This window comes from Equus asinus, chromosome 4 (assembly GCF_041296235.1).
Source record: "Equus asinus isolate D_3611 breed Donkey chromosome 4, EquAss-T2T_v2, whole genome shotgun sequence".
In the NCBI taxonomy this organism is placed as follows: Eukaryota; Metazoa; Chordata; class Mammalia; order Perissodactyla; family Equidae; genus Equus; species Equus asinus.
The window spans coordinates 23,031,822-23,051,683 of record NC_091793.1 but is presented as its reverse complement, the minus strand read 5'-3'; the positions used below and the strand labels follow the sequence as shown (position 1 = coordinate 23,051,683).

General features: G+C 54.1%; 1 protein-coding gene across 11 annotated transcripts in view; it reads right to left on the bottom strand.

Moving 5' to 3' along the window:
* Positions 1-535: 535 nt before the first annotated feature.
* PLA2G6 (phospholipase A2 group VI) overlaps positions 536-19,862 on the bottom strand; it is a 55,726-nt gene continuing 36,399 nt past the window's right edge. For 6 of the 11 annotated variants that reach the window (XM_014851274.3, XM_014851269.3, XM_070506886.1 and 3 more), the window contains 9 exons: positions 19,603-19,764; positions 17,685-17,763; positions 15,128-15,291; positions 13,086-13,236; positions 4,080-4,216; positions 3,537-3,691; positions 2,148-2,315; positions 1,541-1,614; positions 536-1,364 (listed from right to left, as the gene is read on the bottom strand). In XM_014851274.3, coding sequence (XP_014706760.1) covers positions 1,220-1,364; positions 1,541-1,614; positions 2,148-2,315; positions 3,537-3,691; positions 4,080-4,216; positions 13,086-13,236; positions 15,128-15,291; positions 17,685-17,763; positions 19,603-19,764 — 1,235 coding nt within the window. In that variant the 3' untranslated portion in view covers positions 536-1,219. Of the gene's footprint in view, positions 1,365-1,540; positions 1,615-2,147; positions 2,316-3,536; positions 3,787-4,079; positions 4,217-13,085; positions 13,237-15,127; positions 15,292-17,684; positions 17,764-19,602; positions 19,765-19,862 lie in introns of all 11 variants that reach the window. The other 5 variants (XM_070506888.1, XM_070506887.1, XM_070506889.1 and 2 more) reach the window with 2 other exon arrangements.

Sequence of the window (19,862 nt, the reverse complement as noted above, 5' to 3'; positions counted from 1 at the left end):
CAGAGCTGCTCAGCGCCCTCCTCCAGGACCCTCCCTGACAGACCCAGCCCCTGGAGGCCAGGTGCACAGGCGGGTCGTCACTCTGCTCAGGCCTCTCTCTACCCTGAGCCCTTCAGCCCTGCACCTTGAGGGCCAAGGTGCCCATGTCCGCTGCTGCCCGCCCAGCTCCTCCGCCTGCCGGAGAGGGGACAGCACAAACCCTGGAGTCGCACAGACCTGGGGGCAAACCTTGGCCCTGCTCACTTGCTGTGTGGTTGGCCTGAGCAGCCTGCCCTCTCTGGGTCTTGTCCTCTCCCTCGGCAAATGGGGCTCTCCCTTGCCCCACACCGTGGGCCAGGTGGGCCTGGCTGCCACCTCTGAACACCCTCACAGGCCTGATTTGGGGAGGCCTGGAGAAGAGAAGAGGTGTCCCCACTCCGGGGAGCCCAAGAAACAGCATCTGTGCGAGGAGGCACAGGAGGATGACAGTCAAGGCTGAAGGTCAAGGCTGAGGGTGCTGGTGGGAGGGAGCGGGCACTCACACAACAGTGCACACAACACAGGCGACCTGGGATCAGTTTATTTCACAGTTTGCAGGCAGCCCCTGGCGCCCCTCCCCATCATAAACCACGTCCTGTCGGGAAAAATAACTTAAGTCATAGGAGTGACCTTTGAGAGCTGAGGAGAGCTCGCGGGGTGGGGCAGCTCTGAGGGGTGCAGGTGGCTGGGCGTGTGTTGAGGAGCAAAGTCGAATGGGGCTCCAACTCCTGGAGCCTGGGTTTCCCCTGCTGACGGGGTGGGCGACAGCCCCTGCTTCAGCCCTGCTCCCAGGGAAGAGGGCAGAGGGTGGCAGGGGTCGCTGCACTCCCCCGGGGATCTAGAAGAGCCCAGGGCCCTCTGGGAGGCCGGGCTTGGGCAAGGCAGGGCTGGGGACAGGCCCGGGCGCCCTTAGTGTTAGAGCCGACAGGGCAACGGGCCTGAGAGTCAGTTGTCCTTGGCAGTCAGGGAGAGGCCAGAGTGAGGCTCTAGGCTTTGTAAGCCTGGAATGACAAAAAGTGCCAGAAGGTGGGGACCGAGGGGAGAGAGGCCTCAGGAGCAGCCTCGGGCAGGAAGCCTGGCCCCTCTGAGGCCGGTCTGTGGACATGGAGCTGCCTGGGCCCAGCCCTGACCAGCTCGCCAGGCCTCCCCAGCAGGGGCTGGGCAGGTGGGTGGGGTGGGGGTGGCTGGGGGCTTGGTGGCCTCACGGCGAGAGCAGCAGCTGGATGAGCTTCTGGAACTGCTCCCGGTGCTCATAGATGTAGACCTCTGTCTCCCAGAGGGCGTTGACCAGCACCGAGTCGTTGATCTCGTCCAGCATGATATCCGTCCCCAGCTGGGGGTTCAATCTGTCCAGGTCAAGGAGGAGGGGTCACCCAAGACGCTAGGCCCAGGCAGAAGACAAGGGCTAGGACTTGGGGAAAGGGAAGGCCATGCCCTGGGCTGAGGTGGGGAAGGTCGCCAGGTCCGGTCAGGCCAGGGCGTGGGGCTGGGGCCCGGGGGCCAGTGTTGGCCAAGCCCTCACCTGAAGTACTGGATGCCGACCATCTCGCACCAGGCCCGGGCGCGGTCCACGGCCCGCCCATCTGGATCTGTGCACTGGCGAGAAGCAGCCCCTGTGAGCACCCAGCACCCACGGCACCCACGGTCCCTTCCTGGGATCCCCAGGGTCTAGTCTGGCTTAGCCACCCAGCAGTAGAGAGACTGGGCGAGTCCCCTCCTTGGGCTGCGGCGATGTCCCAGCTGTGCAATCAGAGGGGCACAGTCTGTGGTTTTCACGGGTGGCTCAGCAGTGCCCGTTCAGGGTCACTGAGCATGGGGGGGCGGGGCTGAGTGGACAGGCCCCCGCGTCCCCCGCCCCCTGCAGCTCTTGTCCATCTGACCTTCTGGGCTTCCACATGGGGCTGTGTTTGAAGGAAGGGATCCATAGGTACAAGACACTTGAAATGCCCTGCTGTAGGGTCCCTGCCAGCACTGAGACTGAATCAGGGACCCCCCCCCCAACACTGAGCTGGCTGAAGAGGCTTTACAGAGCCTCCTCGACAGCCAGGGGCCCCCAGAAAGAGGATGAAGGTGTCACCCTGGGGCTGAGACCCTGAGGGAAGGGGGCCTGGGGAGGGGCCCAGACTCACACAGTCCACCACCATCTTGCCCAGTTCCTTGGCCCCAAAAACAGTCTTGGCCAGTTCCCAGGGGTTGCTGGGACGGAAGACATCCACACAGGTCACAGGCACCTGCGGGGACCTCCCTGTCCCCAGAGAGACGACGACTGAGAGCTTCTTCACCTTGCTGTCCTGGCCCTGTTGGGAACAGGACAGGGGTGGTTGGAGAACCTTCCCCTGGGTGGACCTTTCCATGGTTAGGGGCACCCAGGGGTGAGAGCCGCTGGTTGGGGCCCTGGGGGAGCGTGATGGGGGGACAGGCCTCCTGGGGCAGGAGCACAGCCTGCGCTGCCTCTCCCCTTTGCTCCAGAACATGCTCTGCTGCCAATCTGTTGGGCGACCTTGGTGAGCCACTCCTACCCGGGCTCCGCATCCACAAGGGGAGGTGGCTTGTATCTTCCCAGGAGCCGTCCCCATCCCAGTCTCTCACCATGTCCCTCCTCCTCCAGGCAGCCCACCATGCCCCATCTGGCCCCTAGAGGGCACTCGCCTCTCCCACTGCCGAGCCCCTGCATCGGGGGCTTCATGATGACCACAGTGATAAGGACAGCCAGCAAGCTTACAGCATGCTTGGGGGCAGGCACTGACCCTAACCCCATACAGATAAGAGCGCGTGGGAGCCTCACAAGGGGCCCCAGGCAGGTAGCGTCGGCAACCCCTGCAGGGGCTGAAGCAAAGCCCAGGCAGAGCCAGGACCCAAACCCAGAGGCCAAGTTGCTCCTGGGCCCGAGCTCACACCACTGCACTGCACTGACTCTCCCAGCATGTGGGGCCTCAGCCGCCTCTGCGCTAAGCTCCTCGGGCTGAGGGCCACTTCTCTTCCTCTAGATCATGGACTCTGCACTGCCCTCTCCCCAGAGGCCACAGGATGGGGTCCCCTCCTCTGTGAGCCCTTTCTGAGCCCCCGGCCGCTCAGCAGAGGTGATCCACCTCCTGGGCCCCTGCCCAGTCCTCTGTCATAGCACCCGAGGCACTTGGAGGGGCATGTCCTTGTGCACAGACTGTCTGCCCTGGATGTGAGCTCCTTAAGGGCAGGCGTGTGTGCCCAGGCTGGGCACAGGGGTTAACACTGGGACTGGCGTGTACTGGTACACGTGCTGCCCTCCCCACTCACAGCAGACACTGTTAAGTGACCATAACACTCTTCACCACTCAGTCTACATTGGGCCTCAGAATCCCTCTTAGCACAGTGCTTCAGGCAGACGCCGCCAATCAAGCAGGGTCAAGAGTGAGGTAAAATTGCTGTGAGTGCACAAATGAATAAACACATAAACTGGAGTCAATCCTTAGGAACACTTGCTGAAACAGGGGTGGCTGCAGTGGGCACTCACATCCCCTCTGACCTGAGGTGGCTCTCACCTTGCGGATCAGGTCCTGGTTGTACTCATGGATCTCGGTCATGGCGTCCAGCGTGGGGTTGTTGGCTAGCAGCCCGCCATCCAGGAAGCGCCCGTTGGGCCGGAAGTAGGTGGGGGCTGCCCCACTGCTTCGGGCTGCCCGCCACACCAGCTGGTCTGGGGGTGGGGGAGGAAGGTGGCCCAGTGGCACAAGGGACTGGTATGAAACCCGCATGCTTCAGATCTCGGTGTGTGTGTGTCGGGGGGCGGGTCTGCGGGAAGAGGGAGAGGCTCAGAACTGCTCAGCAGCAGGACCGACAAGGCCATGCCATCTGGCCCCGCTGGCCTGGTGGACGGCAGGGTGTGGCTGAGGCTCCCCGGGCCAGCCTGAGCCCTGACGGCTCCCCAGCCCTGCCTCCCTCAGCTGATAAAGACTCCTGAGAGAAGATCAGGCCAGTGGGTGGGATGGTGGTGGGCAGGGTGTGCCTGGTGGCAAGCCCACGACGTCCCCCGCCACCCTGCAACCTCTCGGCCAGTCACCACAGATCATCAAACGTGGTTTAACCTGAGGGCTGCGTTGGAGGCTTCAGGTTAATATTCTGGCTGAACCGAGGCTCCCGCACACACTCCGGAGCCTCGTAATTCCGGAAGAGGTGAAGTTCAGCGGGCTGCCGGTCCGACAGCGTCCCCGTCAGCATCACCCTGGGGAAAAACAAAGAGCAGACGGCTGAGGTCACTCCCCGACCCCCTCGCAGCCCAGCTCTGGCAATCTTCATTCAAACTGCCAGTGGCCTGATCCTTAGACCCAGCGATCCCACTTCTGGGAACTCGTCCTAAGACGCTCTCACACGCGGGGGGTGGGCACGCACAGGCTGAGCAGCATCGGCTGTTAAAGCAAACGACTGGAGACAACTGACACGCCCGCCGCGGACGGGCCCTCGCAGCGCGGCTCCCCAACAGCGGTCTGTGTCAGAACGACCAAGGAAGGCTGCAGGGACTGACAGGCAGTGAGCACCAAGACCCATGGCTAAGTGGAAAAGCACGGTTCAGTGTTTCGTATGCCCCCATTTATTTAAAAACAAAACCCGAAGAAACCTGTGTACCTATCTGCTTGGTCAGAGGCTAGCTCTGGAAGGGCCCCGGGTGGCACCTGCAACATTGCGCTGCCTCTGCGGTGGGGGCCGCTGGGGGCTGCAGCCCCGGGACAGGAGTGGAGGAGACTTTCTACCGTGTCACCTTGATACGTCTTCAGTGTTCCACCTGTCCGTCTACAAACCTATTAAAGACGACTCCTACTTGTCTTGAGAGATGCGACATCCTCAAATACTGCGGGGAGTGGAGACGGGCACAGCCCCCTCGGAAACTAGTATGTATTAAGACCCTGGCTCCCTGATCTGGGAATTCCATTTCGGAAAATCTGTCCGAAAAGAATAATCTTAGCTACAACTGGAAGCTTCTTGTACAAGGCTATTTGTTGCGGTGTAATTTATTATAGTGAAAAATGAACCCATCTAAATGGCAAGAACAGAAGGGGTAAGGAAGCAATGGGATGTTTTGCAGCCTTTCAAAGTTATGCTGGCGAGGACTTCAGGGCAACACAGAAATGTATTTGTGATGTCATCAAGAAAAATACAAAAGAAAGGGAACAAAACACTCAACCTAGGGAAAAAAGATTAGTTTTCCACTTCTGGGAATATTGCGGAGAGGTTATTTCAACAACTTTCCCACTGAACCAAAAATTAAATGCTGGAAAAAATCTTTTAAAAAATATTTTTAAAAGCATAGAAACCTGCCAAGACAGAAAGGACAGATGAGGGTAAACCCTGAGGATAAGGAAGAACCCAGAGGGGTAAATGGAACACAGACCCTGCTGGGACCTGAAGGCAGACACCAAACTCAGGAAATCTGAACCTCAGTGCTGATGGCCTCAAGGGACCGGGGGGAAAAGTCAAAGCCCCGGGCCCAGCCAATGTTAGGGTCTAATGGGTGACCCCCACATTAGATTGGGACGCCTAAGAGCTACACTCTTGGATAAGGGTGAACCAGAAATAAACCTGCCCCTTTCCTACCCCTAGAGGCTGCAAGGAAAATTGCCATTGGACAAAGGAGGTAGAAAAAAAAATCCCTGAAAATGTATAACCACAAACTAACCCTCCAGTGAATTTTCAGTCTAATTTCACGTCACCTGGGGGGAGTTTCAAAACCTTCATGCCAAGAACTCAGTTACAGTGGCCCCAGATGGCAGTGTGCCTAGGTACCCGGAAGAGACAACACAAGACACTCTGAAGAAAGATACTGTCATTCTGGGCCTCACAGAAACTGCGCATATTATTTTTCAACACTGAGGAACACCACTACACAGTTCAAAAGAAAAGTGTGGGGGCACACACAATGAAATAAAACAGCATGAACGAGAACCAGCTTAAACCAACATAAACAGCAAAACATACCTACACAGACTGCACATAGCTGAATCCTCAAACAAAGATTATAAAACAGCTGTGCTTACAATGTGTAACGACATCAAAGGCAAGCTTGATAATATCTTCAGGGAATAGGGAACTATAAGCAATGACCTAGAAGATTTGAAGAAGAACCAAAGAGTACTTCTAGGAATTTTTTTTTTTTAAAGATTTTATTTTTTCCTTTTTCTCCCCAAAGCCCCCCAGTACATAGTTGTATATTCTTCGTTGTGGGTCCTTCTAGTTGTAGCATGTGGGACGCTGCCTCAGCGTGGTCCGATGAGCAGTGCCATGTCCGTGCCCAGGATTCGAACCAACGAAACACTGGGCCACCTGCAGCGGAGCGCACAGACTTAACCACTCGGCCAAGGGGCCAGCCCCGAGGAATTTTTTAAAAATACAAGAGAATACGAAACTCAATGGATGGGTTAAAAGGAAAAATTAGATAAAGCTAAAAAGAGAATTAGTGAACTGGAAAACAAGTAAGAAGAAATTAACCAGAATGCAACCACAGAGAGAGAAAATGAGAGAACATACAGGAGAAGTTAAAAGACATGGAAGATACACAAAATCTAACATATGTTTAATGGTCCAGAAGAGAGGTGAGAGGAAATTAGGAAGAGGCAAGGGTTGAAGAGATAATGACTCAGGTTTCCAGAACGGAAGAAAGGCACCAATCTAAACACTTAAGAAGACCACCAATTCCCAAGCAGGATAAATTAGAAGGAACTCACATCTAGATATATCATAGAACAACTGTAGAGCACCAAAAACAAAGGAACAAATAAACAAAAACATCCACAGAAAAAAGACCCATTGCTTTCGAAGGAGTAACAGATTGAAAGTGACTTTGCAAGTGCAACAATGGAAGCTAAAAGATGATAGCATGATATCTTGCATGTCCTGTAAGAAAATCACCAGCCTAGAATTCTATACCCAGCAAGAATAAGAGTAAAATAAAACTATTTTCAAACAATTCTGCTGGTGGAGAATTCACCATCAGCAGACCCTCTCTAAGGGAAAGTCAAAAGAATGTCCTTTGGGAGAAGGAAAGTGGTCACAGATGAAAGTCTGAGATGCAAGAAAGAATGCAGAGCAAAGAGGTGACACACACATATACATACACATGCGCATATGCATCCGCGTGCACACACACACATCCATACCCAACGGTGTGCTGCAGCCAGCTCAGACTGGCCTTAAGAACCTATTGCTAAATCTCAGAGCTGGTTGTTAAGCTGTTGGTAGCTTAAAACCGACCATGGTGGAAGTATTTATGCCATGGGAATTGGCAAACACTACAAATTTGGGCTTCTTTCCCTCAAGATTTGGTTTACCAGCACACCACTGGCTAAAACTAAATGAAAGCCAACTTCAAAAAATAATAATAGGGCCAGCTGGTGGCGCAGTGGTTAAGTTCACACGTTCTGCTTAGGCGGCTGGGGGTTCGCCGGTTTGGATCCTGGGTGTGGACATGGCACTGCTTGGCAAGCCATGCTGTGGTAGGCGCCCCACATATAAAGTAGAGGAAGATGGGCATGGATGTTAGCTCAGGGCCAGTCTTCCTCAGCAAAAAGAGGAGGATTGGTGGCGGATGTTAGCTCAGGGCTAATCTTCCTCAAAAAAAATAAATAAATAATGTCTTGTGAGGCTTAAAAAACAAGATTGATTTAAAATATGGGAAAACAGTTATAGATAAGATGGGAAAGAAACATGGAATTAAAGTATTTTAAAATCCTTTATCATCTGAGGGGAAGATAATGGTATCAATTAAATTTAGGCTGTTATAAGTTAAGCATGCATTAAAAAAAAAGAAATGAGTGCATAGAGTTCAAACTACTGGGTGGGGGGGGTGTGGGATGTAATGATTAAAACTATTCAGTAATTCCAAAAGAAGGTGAGAAAGAGAAAAAGAAATGCAGAACAAAATAGGATGGCATATATCATCCCAAATATACCAGTAATTATGTAAATATAAATGGACCAGCCATATAAACTATTAGACTAACTAGGTTCTGGAGTCAAACCAATCAGCTAAACCAGACTTAACTAAGTAGTTAAATTAAATGAATATATTACTACACATTAAAAATCTATAAATGGACTAAATGCTCCAGGTAAAAAGAAAAAGTGACAGATTAGACAAAGAACAAATCCAACTATGGGCTATTTATGAGAGATACATCTAAAACACAGGATTCCAGAAGCTGGGATGAAAAAACAAGTACCGATATACCATGGAAATAGAACCAAAGAAAGCTGGGATGACTCCATTAATATCAGACAAACAGGCTTTAAAACAAAAAGCATCCCTAGAGACAAAGAGGGCTGCTTCCTAATAATAGAAGATTCCAGTCACCAGAAAAAAAAAACACAAAAATGTAAATTTCTATGCACTTATTAGCATGGTGTCAAAATATTAAAAGAAAAATTGACAGAACTAAAGGGCGAAAAGGCAAAAATTCCCAGAGTAGGAGATTTCAACCTATCACTCTCAATAATTGACAGAAGTCGACAAAAACTAGTAAGGATATGGAAGATTTGGAAATTTTAAACAACATTCCTAGCCAATACGCCTTAATCAACATGTATAGAACTTGGCACCCAACAAATGCAGAATCCATATTCTTCTAAATTACACATGGGGCATGCACAAAAACTGACTATAAAGGCCACAAACCAGGTCCTGACAAATTTTAAAGCACCAAAATCATATAGAGCATGTCCTTTGGCCACAAAGCAATTAATAAGAAAAATATAACTAGAAAATCCCCTAAGTTTAGAAACTGAGAAATGCACTTTAATAACCTATAGTTAAAAAAGTTATAATGAAAATTAGAAAATATTTTGAACCAAACAATCATAAATCTGCTTACAGGATATAATTAAAGCAGTACGGAGAGGAAAATGTTTAGATTACCCACACATACAGCTACGTGCATATATAATATATACACATATCCAGTAGAACAGAAAAAAGGCTGAAAATCAATGAGCAAAACATTTATTTCAACAAGTTTAAAAAAGAACAGTCAAGTAAACCCAAAGAAAGTACAAGAAGGAATAAAGATAAGAGCAGAAATTTAATGAAACAGAATACATACAATAGAGAGCTGACTGGTTTTCTGAAAGACTAACCCAATTGAGAAGCCTGTGACTAGACTGATCAGGAAGAAAACAGGTGGCGGAAATACGGGGAATGAAAAGGGGCATGACAAGCGATGATGCAGACGCTGGGAGAGAGTAAGAGAATATTGCCAACGACTCTACGCGAGTGAATTTGAAGATCTGATCAAATGGACACGTTCCCAGAGAAACAAAACCAAAACCAACTCAAAAAGACACTTAGAAACCCTAACAGTCTTAGAACTGTCAAAGAAATTAATCCCATCATCGAAAACTGTCCCTCAAGCAGACGCCAGGCGGAGAGCACTTCACTGGCGGACTCTCCAAAAATCCAAGGAAAAAGCAAACTCACTATTATACTAACTCTTCCAGAAAACACCAAAAGAGGAAATACTCCCCCAAAACCAAAACCCAGCAATCCCCAAATGGGGAAACAAAGATCAAGCTCACTCATGAGCATGGATGCAAAATCCTGCACTAAATCTTAGCAAACTGAGCCCATCAGAATTCTCTCTGCAGAGGCACCAGGAACGGACAGCAGGGACTCGAGCAGACGTCGTGCACCCGTGTGCACAGCAGCCAAAAGGTGGAAACGGCGCACACGTCCATCGACAGACGAAGGGATAGACACAGTGTGGTACAGACATATAATGGAATATTCTTCGGCCTTAAAAAGGAAGGAACTTCTGACACGCGCTACAACCCAGATGAACCTTGAGGGCATTATGCTCAGTGAAAAGAGCCAGACACAAAGACAGACACTGTCCGATTCCACTTCCATGAGGTGCTCAGTGCAGTGAAACTCAGAGACAGAAAGTAGGATGGCGGTCTCCGGGGGCTGTGGGGAGGGGATGGGGAGTTGTCTAACGGGTGCAAGAGTTTCAGTTCTGCAAGATGGAAGAGTTCAGGAGATCACTTACACACCAGTGTAAATACAGTTATCGCCACTAAACCGTACACTTACAAATGGTTAAGATGGGGGGCTGGCCCGGGGCAGAGTGGTCAAGTTCGCACTCTGCTTTGGCGGCTCGGGGTTTGCAGGTGCAGATCCTGGGCGCAGACCTACATACTGCTAATCAAGCCACGCCGTGGCAGTGTCCCACATACAAAAAGAGGAAAACTGGCACAGACGTTAGCTCAGGGACAATCTTCCTCACCAAAAAAAAGGTTAAGATGGTAAATTTCATGTGATGTGTATTTTACCACAATTAAAAATTTTAAAGTAAATAAACAAATGGTATTTCTAAACACCAGCTACAGTTAGAAAACAAAATGTTTAAAAATGTATTATTTACAGTAGCACAAAACACATGAAATACCTAAACAGATAAAAACAACAGATGCGTAAGATCTCTACAGATAAAACCATAAAACTGTACTGAGAAACTCTGAACAAATGGGATATTTTACTAAGTTCTCTAACTGAAGATTCAGTGTTTTCAGATGTCAATTCTCCCCCAAATAAACTGACAGATTCAATGTAATCTCAACCAAAATCCCACCAGGATTTGATTTTCTGTAGAATTTGACATCTGATTCTACAATTTATATGGAAGCCTTTTAGGTGCTTTATAAATAATAATTTTTTTACTCCTCACGAAAACCCCAGGGAGCAGGTGGTATATTATTCCCACTTTCGAGAAGAAAAGGCTACAGGGTGCATGCTCTTAACCACTCGTCTACAGGGCCTCCAAGATTAGCCACAGTCCTCGTGAAGGAGGACAAGGTGGGAGGCCCGGCTGCCCCCGACACCAGGACTTACTGGAACCCTGTGGAGTTAGGGCTCTGGGCTCTGGGCACAGGCACAGACGTCCAGCCCACGGAACAGAGCTCAGCCAGCAACAGACCCGAGCAAGGGCCCTTGACCCACCGTGAGGGAGGGAGGCCTCCAGGCGGCGAGGGAGAGCCAGACTTCACAGATGAGGCTGGGAGACCGGTTATTCAGGTGGAAACATGAAATTGGATCGCTCCTGATACAAAAACCAATTCGAGGTTGATAAAAGACCGAAACAGGAAAGGCAGATCCAGAGAGCTTTCGGACCTGACACAGGAAAATGGCTCCTGCCCCAGGATAGGGAAGGGTTCTTGAATGGACGTGAAAAGTACAAACTACAAGATGGAAACATTTCTAAACTCTATCACTTCAAGAACATCCGCTTATTACAAAACGCCACAGAGTGAAAAGACAAGGCAGGGAGTGGGAGAAAAGATTTCAAATCTATATACTCATCAAAGGACTATTTTTCAAAATATAAAAAAGATTATTAAGAGAAGACTCCTAACTCCAAAATCACACAACCCAATTTTGCCAAAAATAGGCAAAACATTTGAAGAGGAACTTTACAAAAGAAGAAATTCAAACGGCCTTTAAATATTGGAAAAGGTGTTCAACCTTCCCAGTAATCATGAAAATGAAAATTCAAACCAGCAGAGACACCATCTTACTCCCTCAAAGATTTGTAAAGATAAAAACATTTGAGGACAATCAAACGCTGGCCAGGATGCAGAGCAACAGGCCTCTCGACCCGGCTGATGGGGGTGAAAACAGAGGCCGCCACTTTGGAAGACAGCTGGGCGGAATGTAGGCACTAAGGCCACGCGTCCTGAGACTCGGCAACTCTCCTCCTAGGCGTGGACTCCAGGGAGGCTGGGACACGCGTGGGTCAGAAAACATGTCCACAGATGTCCACCACCACGCTCTGTAGGAGCTCCCAACTCCCCAAGGGTCCATCGAAGGCATTCGGGGAAATAAACCGTGGGGTATAGTCACAGGACGGAACCCTGCACAGCCTCACCCAACAGCAGAGAGGACGATGACAGACGTACACTGACGGAAAGAAGAGAGAACACGCCAAACGATTCTGTCCACACCCAGGGACACGCAAGGCCGAAACCATGCTGTTCAGAGTTCCACGCGCAGGTAGTGGAACTGCACGGAACAGCCGGGAAACCTGCTTCACACGGGTCAGGAGAGGGGCTACCCTGAGGGGGCGGGGGGGACACGCTTGAGGGGCTTACGAACTTGGCTGGTGGTCAAGTGGGTGTTTGTTTTCTAATTATTTATTGAGCTGGTTTATGTACTTTTCTAAACGTATGTTCTATGTCACCATTAAAAAAAGAAAAAAATGTCTAGGATGAATTATACAAAAATGTTTCCAAAATATTATCTTATGGTTAATATATCATGGATGACACATTCCTCTTCTTTTTACTCTCTGTATTTTCCCAGTTTTCTTAAAAGACTATATATTATTCTTAAAATGAAAAAAAAACAAGCTTTAATATGAAAAAAATCTTCCCCAACCCTCCAGGCCTCATTCGTACTTCACTTCCTCCAGGGAGCCCTCCCTGACTACCTCCTCCTCAGTCATTTCTCCCTCTTGCTCCCATTGATGGTTGGTCAGTTGATGAACACTTTTCAATGGCCTGTGCTGGGGCAGGCCGTGGGCTAGATGCTGGGGCTACAGGACAAACAAGGGTGTTCATGTTCCTGCTTCAGGGAGCTCACGGTCTGGCAGATGAGACGGGCATCAGACAGACAACAAAGTCATTCTGGGGAAGGGAGGACTACAAAGAAGTAGCCATGCTGTAGGCTCTTCTGGAAGCTCTTGAGGGCACGCTGCCTTGCAGGCCTGCCACGTCTCAGGTGATTTATCTCCCAACCGGACCGGGAGCCTTCCCACCTGCTGGTCGCGTGCATCACCGCCACGTGCATACACAGTGCCTGGGGCAGAGCTGTGCTCAACACGAAGATCCCGAGTGTGGTGGACCAGAACTGACCCTTCTGACCCAGGGATGTGCAGTTTGGGTGGAAAAGCATGACACACAGGTGGAGGGTGTTCTGCACCCGTGCTCTCAGGGAGAAGCCCCGCTGACATGGAAGCAGCTGCCCTCCATCACCCCCAGCTTTGGTGAGACCAGGCAGGGAGTCCTGTCCCCAGGGAACCGCGCAGGGGCGCCCGGCTCCCGCCCAGGAGGCTTACTTGGGCTTCTTGACGTCCGTCATCTTGGTGTGCTCTCCAAACTCCCGCTTCAGGAACTCCTCCAGGGGCCCCGACTCATAGGGCCGCGAGCCCCGGAACACCTCATCCTTCATGCGGAAGTACAAGCACCGCATGTAGGCCATGGACTTGCCTAGGAACAAGGGGGTCGGCCAGAGGTGGGGGTGACACGAGGGCCATGCGCCTGACCGAGGGCCTGGGCCCAGGCCAGCTGCGGGCACCAGAGGCCAGTGGTGGCCGGAGGAGGCCAGAGAGGGGCGGATTAAGCCAGCTGGAGCTCCCGGGCCCTCTTTGCCACCTCCCACACAGGAAGAAGCCCCCCTTCAGCAGCCCCAAGGCTCTGTACTTAATTTTGCATTCCTAATTTTGTACTGTTTTCCTTTAAAAAGGGCCCTGAAAGTGAAAAAGCTTCCACATCTAGTTCTACTGTTTGTCGAGGAACAGAAGGGCCCACCCTGTCCTCTGAGGCTCCGGGGACAGACAGGGTCAAAGGGGCAGGCTGTGGGCCTCACCGGCCAGAGGTGACAGCAGGGGGCTGGGGAGAGGGGCCTTCTGCCCATGGGAGGCTGCACCAGGTGGCCTCTCAGATCCCTCCCATAGCCCCGGGAGACAGAAGCCCTGGAAGGGGGACAAACGTCCCCTGCAGAAGGGAGGGACGCACTGTGGAGGAGAGGCTAGAACCTCTGCCCACTGTGCCCTGCCCCATGGGGCGCAGGCAGACCCCTGAGATGGCGCCTCTCAGGAAGACAGGAACAAAGACCAGAGAGGGGCCGTGGGGCCCCTGAGGCCAAGGGAGAGACCTGGTCCTGGCTCTGCTCTGACTCACTGGGTGACCCTCTCTGGTCCTCAGTTTCCCCATCTATAACCTCACAGGGCTATGGGGAGAACCATCAAAATGAAGTAAACTTCTGGGGCAACAAGTCCTGGCAACTTGCTCACTGAAGACCCTCCTCTTCCCAGAGGCCCACGGGACGCTGCTCCCAGCAGCCACCTGGCCTGGCTCTGCTCCACGTCCCTGCACACCCTGGACTGCCAGGCCATGGCCTCCTTCCACGGTGAGCCCCAGACGCCTGTGCCTCCCCGACCTGACCATGCGCCTGGCTCAGCCCCATGTCCCTAGCACCCAGCACAGTCCTGGCTGGCAGGCACTGCTGTCCCCGAAGTAGGGGGTCCCTCTCCTGGTGCCTTCAGGTCTGGAAGACATGCTGGAGAGCATGGAACCCAACCGCAACCAGGGCAGGGATTGCTGGTCAGGGGGGCTGAGGCCGAGGACGACTCCTGCCGGGGTGGGGCTGGGCCCTCTTCTGGGAGGGGCCCCCAAGGGCAGACTCTCACAGCCCCGAGAGCTCCATAAAGGAGACCCCACTTGAGTCAAGACAAGGCCCACTCAGAAGTCTGTCCAGTAAGTGAAGTGCCCTGTCACCTTCGTGAAGCTGCAGTGAAAGCACACTGCACCAGTGGCCTGTGGCCTTGGGAAGAGCTGGGCTGGGAGTCTAGGGGGCTGGCCCAGTCCCAGCAACCCCTCAGATGGCCTCTGTGACTCTGGGTCACTTCTCTCCACTACGGCCTCAATTTCCCAGCGGGTAAATGAAGCGTGCAGACTAGGGCTCTGAAATTCTGTGACTTAGTGGCTCCTCACTCCTGAGACCATCTGCTCCACCTGCCATCAGAATAGTTTGCCTTATTTCCATCAGGTTTCAAGGCCCTGTGGTGCCTGGCTCGCAGGGGCATGGGGAGGAGCCACTGATGCAACGGATACAAAAATGCTTCCTACACTGAAAGGAAGGGCACCTGGTTCTGTTCTCCATGGCTGGGCGGGGGCATCAAACCCCAGCCCAACCTCCCAGCCCTTCTCCTGCCAGCCCTGGACCCCAACACCCTCAGGCGCCCCACAAAGGGCTCAGAAGTGCTGCCCTCCCCCACGGCCCTCTGGGCAAGGATCTGAGACACACTCAGCCCGCTCCAAGGGCTGGTCTACACACCCCACCCTGCCCCGCCCCCACTGCCCAGGGGGCTGCCCTCACTGTGCAGAATGGCCAGGGCCAGGATGCCCCCGGTGCTGGTCCCTGCCACCCAGTCAAAGAGGTCCTTGGTGGCGATGCCTGAGGCCTTCTCGATGGCGATGAGGAGCTGGATGATGACCAGGCCTTTCACACCCCCGCCGTCCAGGCAGAGCAAGTGGTCATGGCTGCAGTGGGGACAGCAGTGGGAAAGAGAGGGTTTCACTACAGCCCGGCCCTTCACCTCCCGCACTTGAGCCCATGTCCCTGAGCATCTGCACTGTGGCAGCTGCAGCCACGTGAGCAGGTGAAGACCAAGCCCTCACAGCCTGTGTGTGACACGGGGGGGGGGGGGGGGGGGGCAGTGAAAAATGTGACAGAGGAGGGTGAGGGGGGCAGGTGCAGGGAAGGCCTCACTGGCCAGGCGCCACTTCAGCAGAACCCTGGGTCTGTCCCCCAACTCTGGACAGGGAGCTCCCTGGGGACAGGTCTAGATTCCCAGTACCAGGAGCCGACGCCAGACAAAAGTCTGATTTCAACAGGCTGGTATCCTACAGCTGGCCAGGAATGGGCAGAGGAGCAGGGTCAGGACCCTCCATGGGTGGGGGGGAGCAGCAGGGGAGGGAAGAGAAAGGACCCTCTATGTGCCAGGAGCTATTAGGCTGTGAGGGGCTTCCACCAGTATGAATTCATTTAAATGTCCCAAACCCCTCTGAGGCAGGCACTGCCTGTTAACCCGCACATGTCTGTGCAGGAATGAAGGAACGAAGCTGAGGTTAGGTGGCCGACCAGAGTCACACGGGTGCTAAGTGATGTTGCGGGATCTGGACCTGGGGCTGCTGACTCCTGAGTCCCCCACTCTCCAATACGCCCTGACATGCCTCCCTGGGTCCTGCCATGCCCAGCTCCTTGCCCCAGGGGAAGCCCTCCACAGTCTGTGCTCAGAGCCGGAAGCTTCCTGTTGGTCTCCTCCTCATCTTAAATGTCACTGCTGGAAGAAGCCTGCCCTGACGCAGTCAGGACCCTCCAGCTCCGCCCGCTGCTGCCTCAGCCACCTCCTCAGGGTAAAGCACTTCTCACTTCCATAAGGAACCATTTCTTGTCCTCTTGTTTACTGTCTTTCTCCCCAGCTGGGCTGGAAGCGCCCTGAGGGCAGGGACCAGCTCTGCTCTGTGCAATGCTACGGATCCAGTGTGCATGGGACGTGCCCAATAGGCAGCTGGTGAATGAAGGCAGCCAGTGTGGCCCGCCTCCAGGTTCCCTCGTCTTTTCCTGGACAAGCTGCCCAGCTCTACAGCAAGCCCAGAGGGTGGCAGGGGAGGCTGTGCTGTCACTGGAGGCCTGCAGGGCCCCTGGCCAGGGGGGCCAGAGCAAACATGCAAGAGCCCTTCCGAGCACGCGGGGCTGGCAATAGAGGGATTGACCCAGGGAGCAGGGCTGAGCTATGTAACTCAGAGACCCGCGTGCGGCGGTCCCCACAGGGGTGTCCTGACTCTCGCCTCAGCCCCACCTCCAGGGAGGGTGCTCAGGCTCAGGCAGACTCCCTGGGTCTTGGTGGAAAATCTGCGTCCTCTCCTCCAATCCCTCTGGGACCCTCCTAATCCCTGCACAGACGTGTGGGTGTGCACAGCATGTGCAGTGGGAGGCAAGGGTGAGAACGCTGATGGGCAGTCACCCCCAGGGCACATATTACAGGGCGGCCGTGAAACAAGTGGGATATGCCAACTGGAGGCGGCTCCTTCAGGAGAGGAGAAGCAGAGTGGCGAGGTGCGGCTGCCTGGCCCACGGAGAGGGGCTGCATCTGCTTCCGGGAGGGAATTTTCCCTGCAGGGCTGGACCAGGGACACAGCTGGAACAGAGGCTGCAGTCACAGAAAGGGCATGGACTCAAAGACCTGGACACTCACTCTGTGACCTTGAGGGAAGCACTTAATCTCTCGGGGACTCATGTTCTGCATTTGTAAAACAAAGCTACTAATACCCCCCAGGAGGGCTGTGAGGAACACGGGATAGCAATAAACAGAGAAGAAGCCAACTGTCTTACGAAGGGCGGGGCGGGCAAAGCATAGTCAGTGGGAAACACGTTTGTCCTGGTAATTTGCCGAGCCGGCAGGCACTGATTCTAGGCGCCAGGGAAGGTCCTCCAGGACAGCGCTTGGGCTTCTTCTCTTTGTGCCCATCACCCAGGCCTGCCTGCCAGGATGGGCCTGCGTATCCAGCGGGTGCTTGGGAAACCAGTCCACCCCACTAGCTCTGTGGAGGGAGGAGGGGTCCAGAGTGGGGTGGACTCAGAGGCAAGTAGGCTCAGCACTTCAGCAACGGAGGTCTCTCTCCAGGGGCATCGGGGCCATCTCCCTGGACAAACCACGACAGGGCCACAGAGGGCAGGGACAGGACTGCAGCCAGCTCTACTGTGTGACCCAGAGCCTGCACGGTCACTGGTGAAGCAGCAGGCCCAGGCTCTCTAAAGACTCAGTCTCTTGGCTGTGAGCTACTGAAGACGTGAGCTCCCACGCAGGGCTGTGGTGACGACTAGACAGGAGCCCGAGCCCCCTGTGGGGCCCCCTCCCCCCTCCACTTACGTCCGCTTCTCGTCCCGCATGGAGCTCAGGATGAATGTCGGCTTCCGGGCCCGGGAGATGTGCATGAGGTCCTGCAGTTCTGCGAGGCACAGGGCAGGGTGGGCTGGGGCCAGGCAGGGGCCAGTCCCTGCCACCCCGAGGGTCCTGAGAGCGAACTGGAGCTGCGCCCTCCCACCACTGCCCCTAGCAGGAGCATCTGCCTCCTGCCCCCAGGAAGGGCTCTTTGTCCCAGGATACAGCTAATCCAGAGCCCACAGGCCCCTCAGGGAGAAACGGGCTGGAACGCAAAGGGGAGCCCACTGCTCTGGGAAGGGCCCCCCCCTGCCCGGCCTCCCCGGCTTCTCCTCAACGCCGTCCTCCCAAAGCCCTGAAGCACAAGCGCCCCTGTCGTGTCCTGCGCCTCGCAGTTCACAGAACGCTCATGCATCGGGCCGGCACTGCTGACACCCGCCATCACCAGAAGCATCATTCCCAACCCACAGACGAGGCTCAAACAGGTTACTTGACTCGTCCAAGGTCATTTAGACAAAACGGCTGAGTCAGGACGTTCCTCGGGGTTTAACTCCATGAATGAAGGGAGATACCCCGACCATTCTTCAGATGCCCCCGGTCCTGATCCCAGGTCTGGAAATTTCCCCAGCGGCCTAGGATGTACCCGTCCACTCTGTTCACGTTTTCCCCTGTGCCCAAGGTCCACCCAATGGAGTAGCTGCCCTCGTGACAAGCAGCCCAGCCCCAGGTGCCTGGCCCAGCGATGCCACATCATCCAGATTCTGTCGGACCCTCCCCACCACTGTGCATGGAGCAGAAAGCAGCAAAGCAGGAAGGCAGGCTGCAAGGCGGGGTCCCCTCAACCAGGGCAAGTGGCCAGAGAGTGGACCAGATAAGCAGGCGACCAGCCGGGAGAGGCAGTGGACCGAGTGCGGGGAGAAGGCGGTAAGGAAGGGAGCATGTGTCTGGGTGTGCAGCTGAGAAAGAGAAGAAGAGGGAAGCAGAGCTACAGCTAGCGGGTGTGGCCAGGCTCTGCGGCCCTCTAGGGCCAGGGCATTACCCATCTGATGCTGTGCCCAGCCCCACCATCCAGCCTGGTTTGGGTGACTGACTACCTGTAAAATTGAGAGATAAAGATTGGGGGCAGGTCCTGGAAGTGGATGGGCAAGGGGCAGAGAGAGGCAGAGCCAGAAGGACTGACTGTGGCTGGGCTATCCTGTCCAGAGGTGCTGGAGTCTGCTTCGCCAACAGCAAAAAAAAAAAAAAAAAAAAGCTGGCTTGCCAAGGGTCAGCTCCTGACTGCTCTATTCAGGGGACCCTGCTCCCAAACAATCTAGGGCCCTGGGTGGGCCAGCCCACAGAAAGCCCAGAGAAAGGCCCCCCGACTCCTAAGGGGCCGTTTGCACAGGCAGTAACGATGCACACAGCAGACTGCCGATTGCCTGGCCACGGTCAAAAGCCTGTAGGTCACTGAAGGGGCTGACGGGGGAGCACGCGGGCCTCAGGCCTGACGGAGACTCAGCAGTGTGGCAGAAACACTCCTCATTGAAGCCAGAGGGCCAGCGACAGCGCTCCTCACCGCCCACCCTGAGCTCCCAGGGGACACTGAGAGGCCACAGAAGCGCCCACCTCATGGATGCCATGGGGATGCCCAGACCTGAGACCTGTGTCCAGGACATCCTCTCAGGGAAGATGGACTGTGGGCCATGAGCCAGGGACCCCCCCACCCCCACCCACCGCCGGCCTCAGGGCTCTGTGGGCTGCTGGCTGCCTCCGGAGGCTACAGATCCCGCTCCACCCTCCCTAGCTCCCTTCAGCGACTTCTGCCCTGGGGCCTGTTTCCTTCTGATCAGGACTGCTCTCCCCAAGTGCCTGAGAACCAGGTGGACAGCAGGACAGGAGGGACCGTGACAGGGCAGAGGCCTACCTAGGTTATTTAAGCTGATCGGTGGGGGCTGAGATCTTTCCAGGGAGACGCGGTGGTGTGCTGCCGCGGAGCCCTGCTGCACGGGGACCACCGAGACGAGTGGCAACTGGCAGTCGGCCCCTACAGTTCTCAGCAGAGTTAAGAGCGCCTTCCTAGTGACAACTTCTCATGGTGTGGGGAGGGGGAGATCACACAGGATCAGAAACGATGTCAACATACAAGTGAGAGGCCACTCCTTCCACACACGTCCCCTCTCCTAT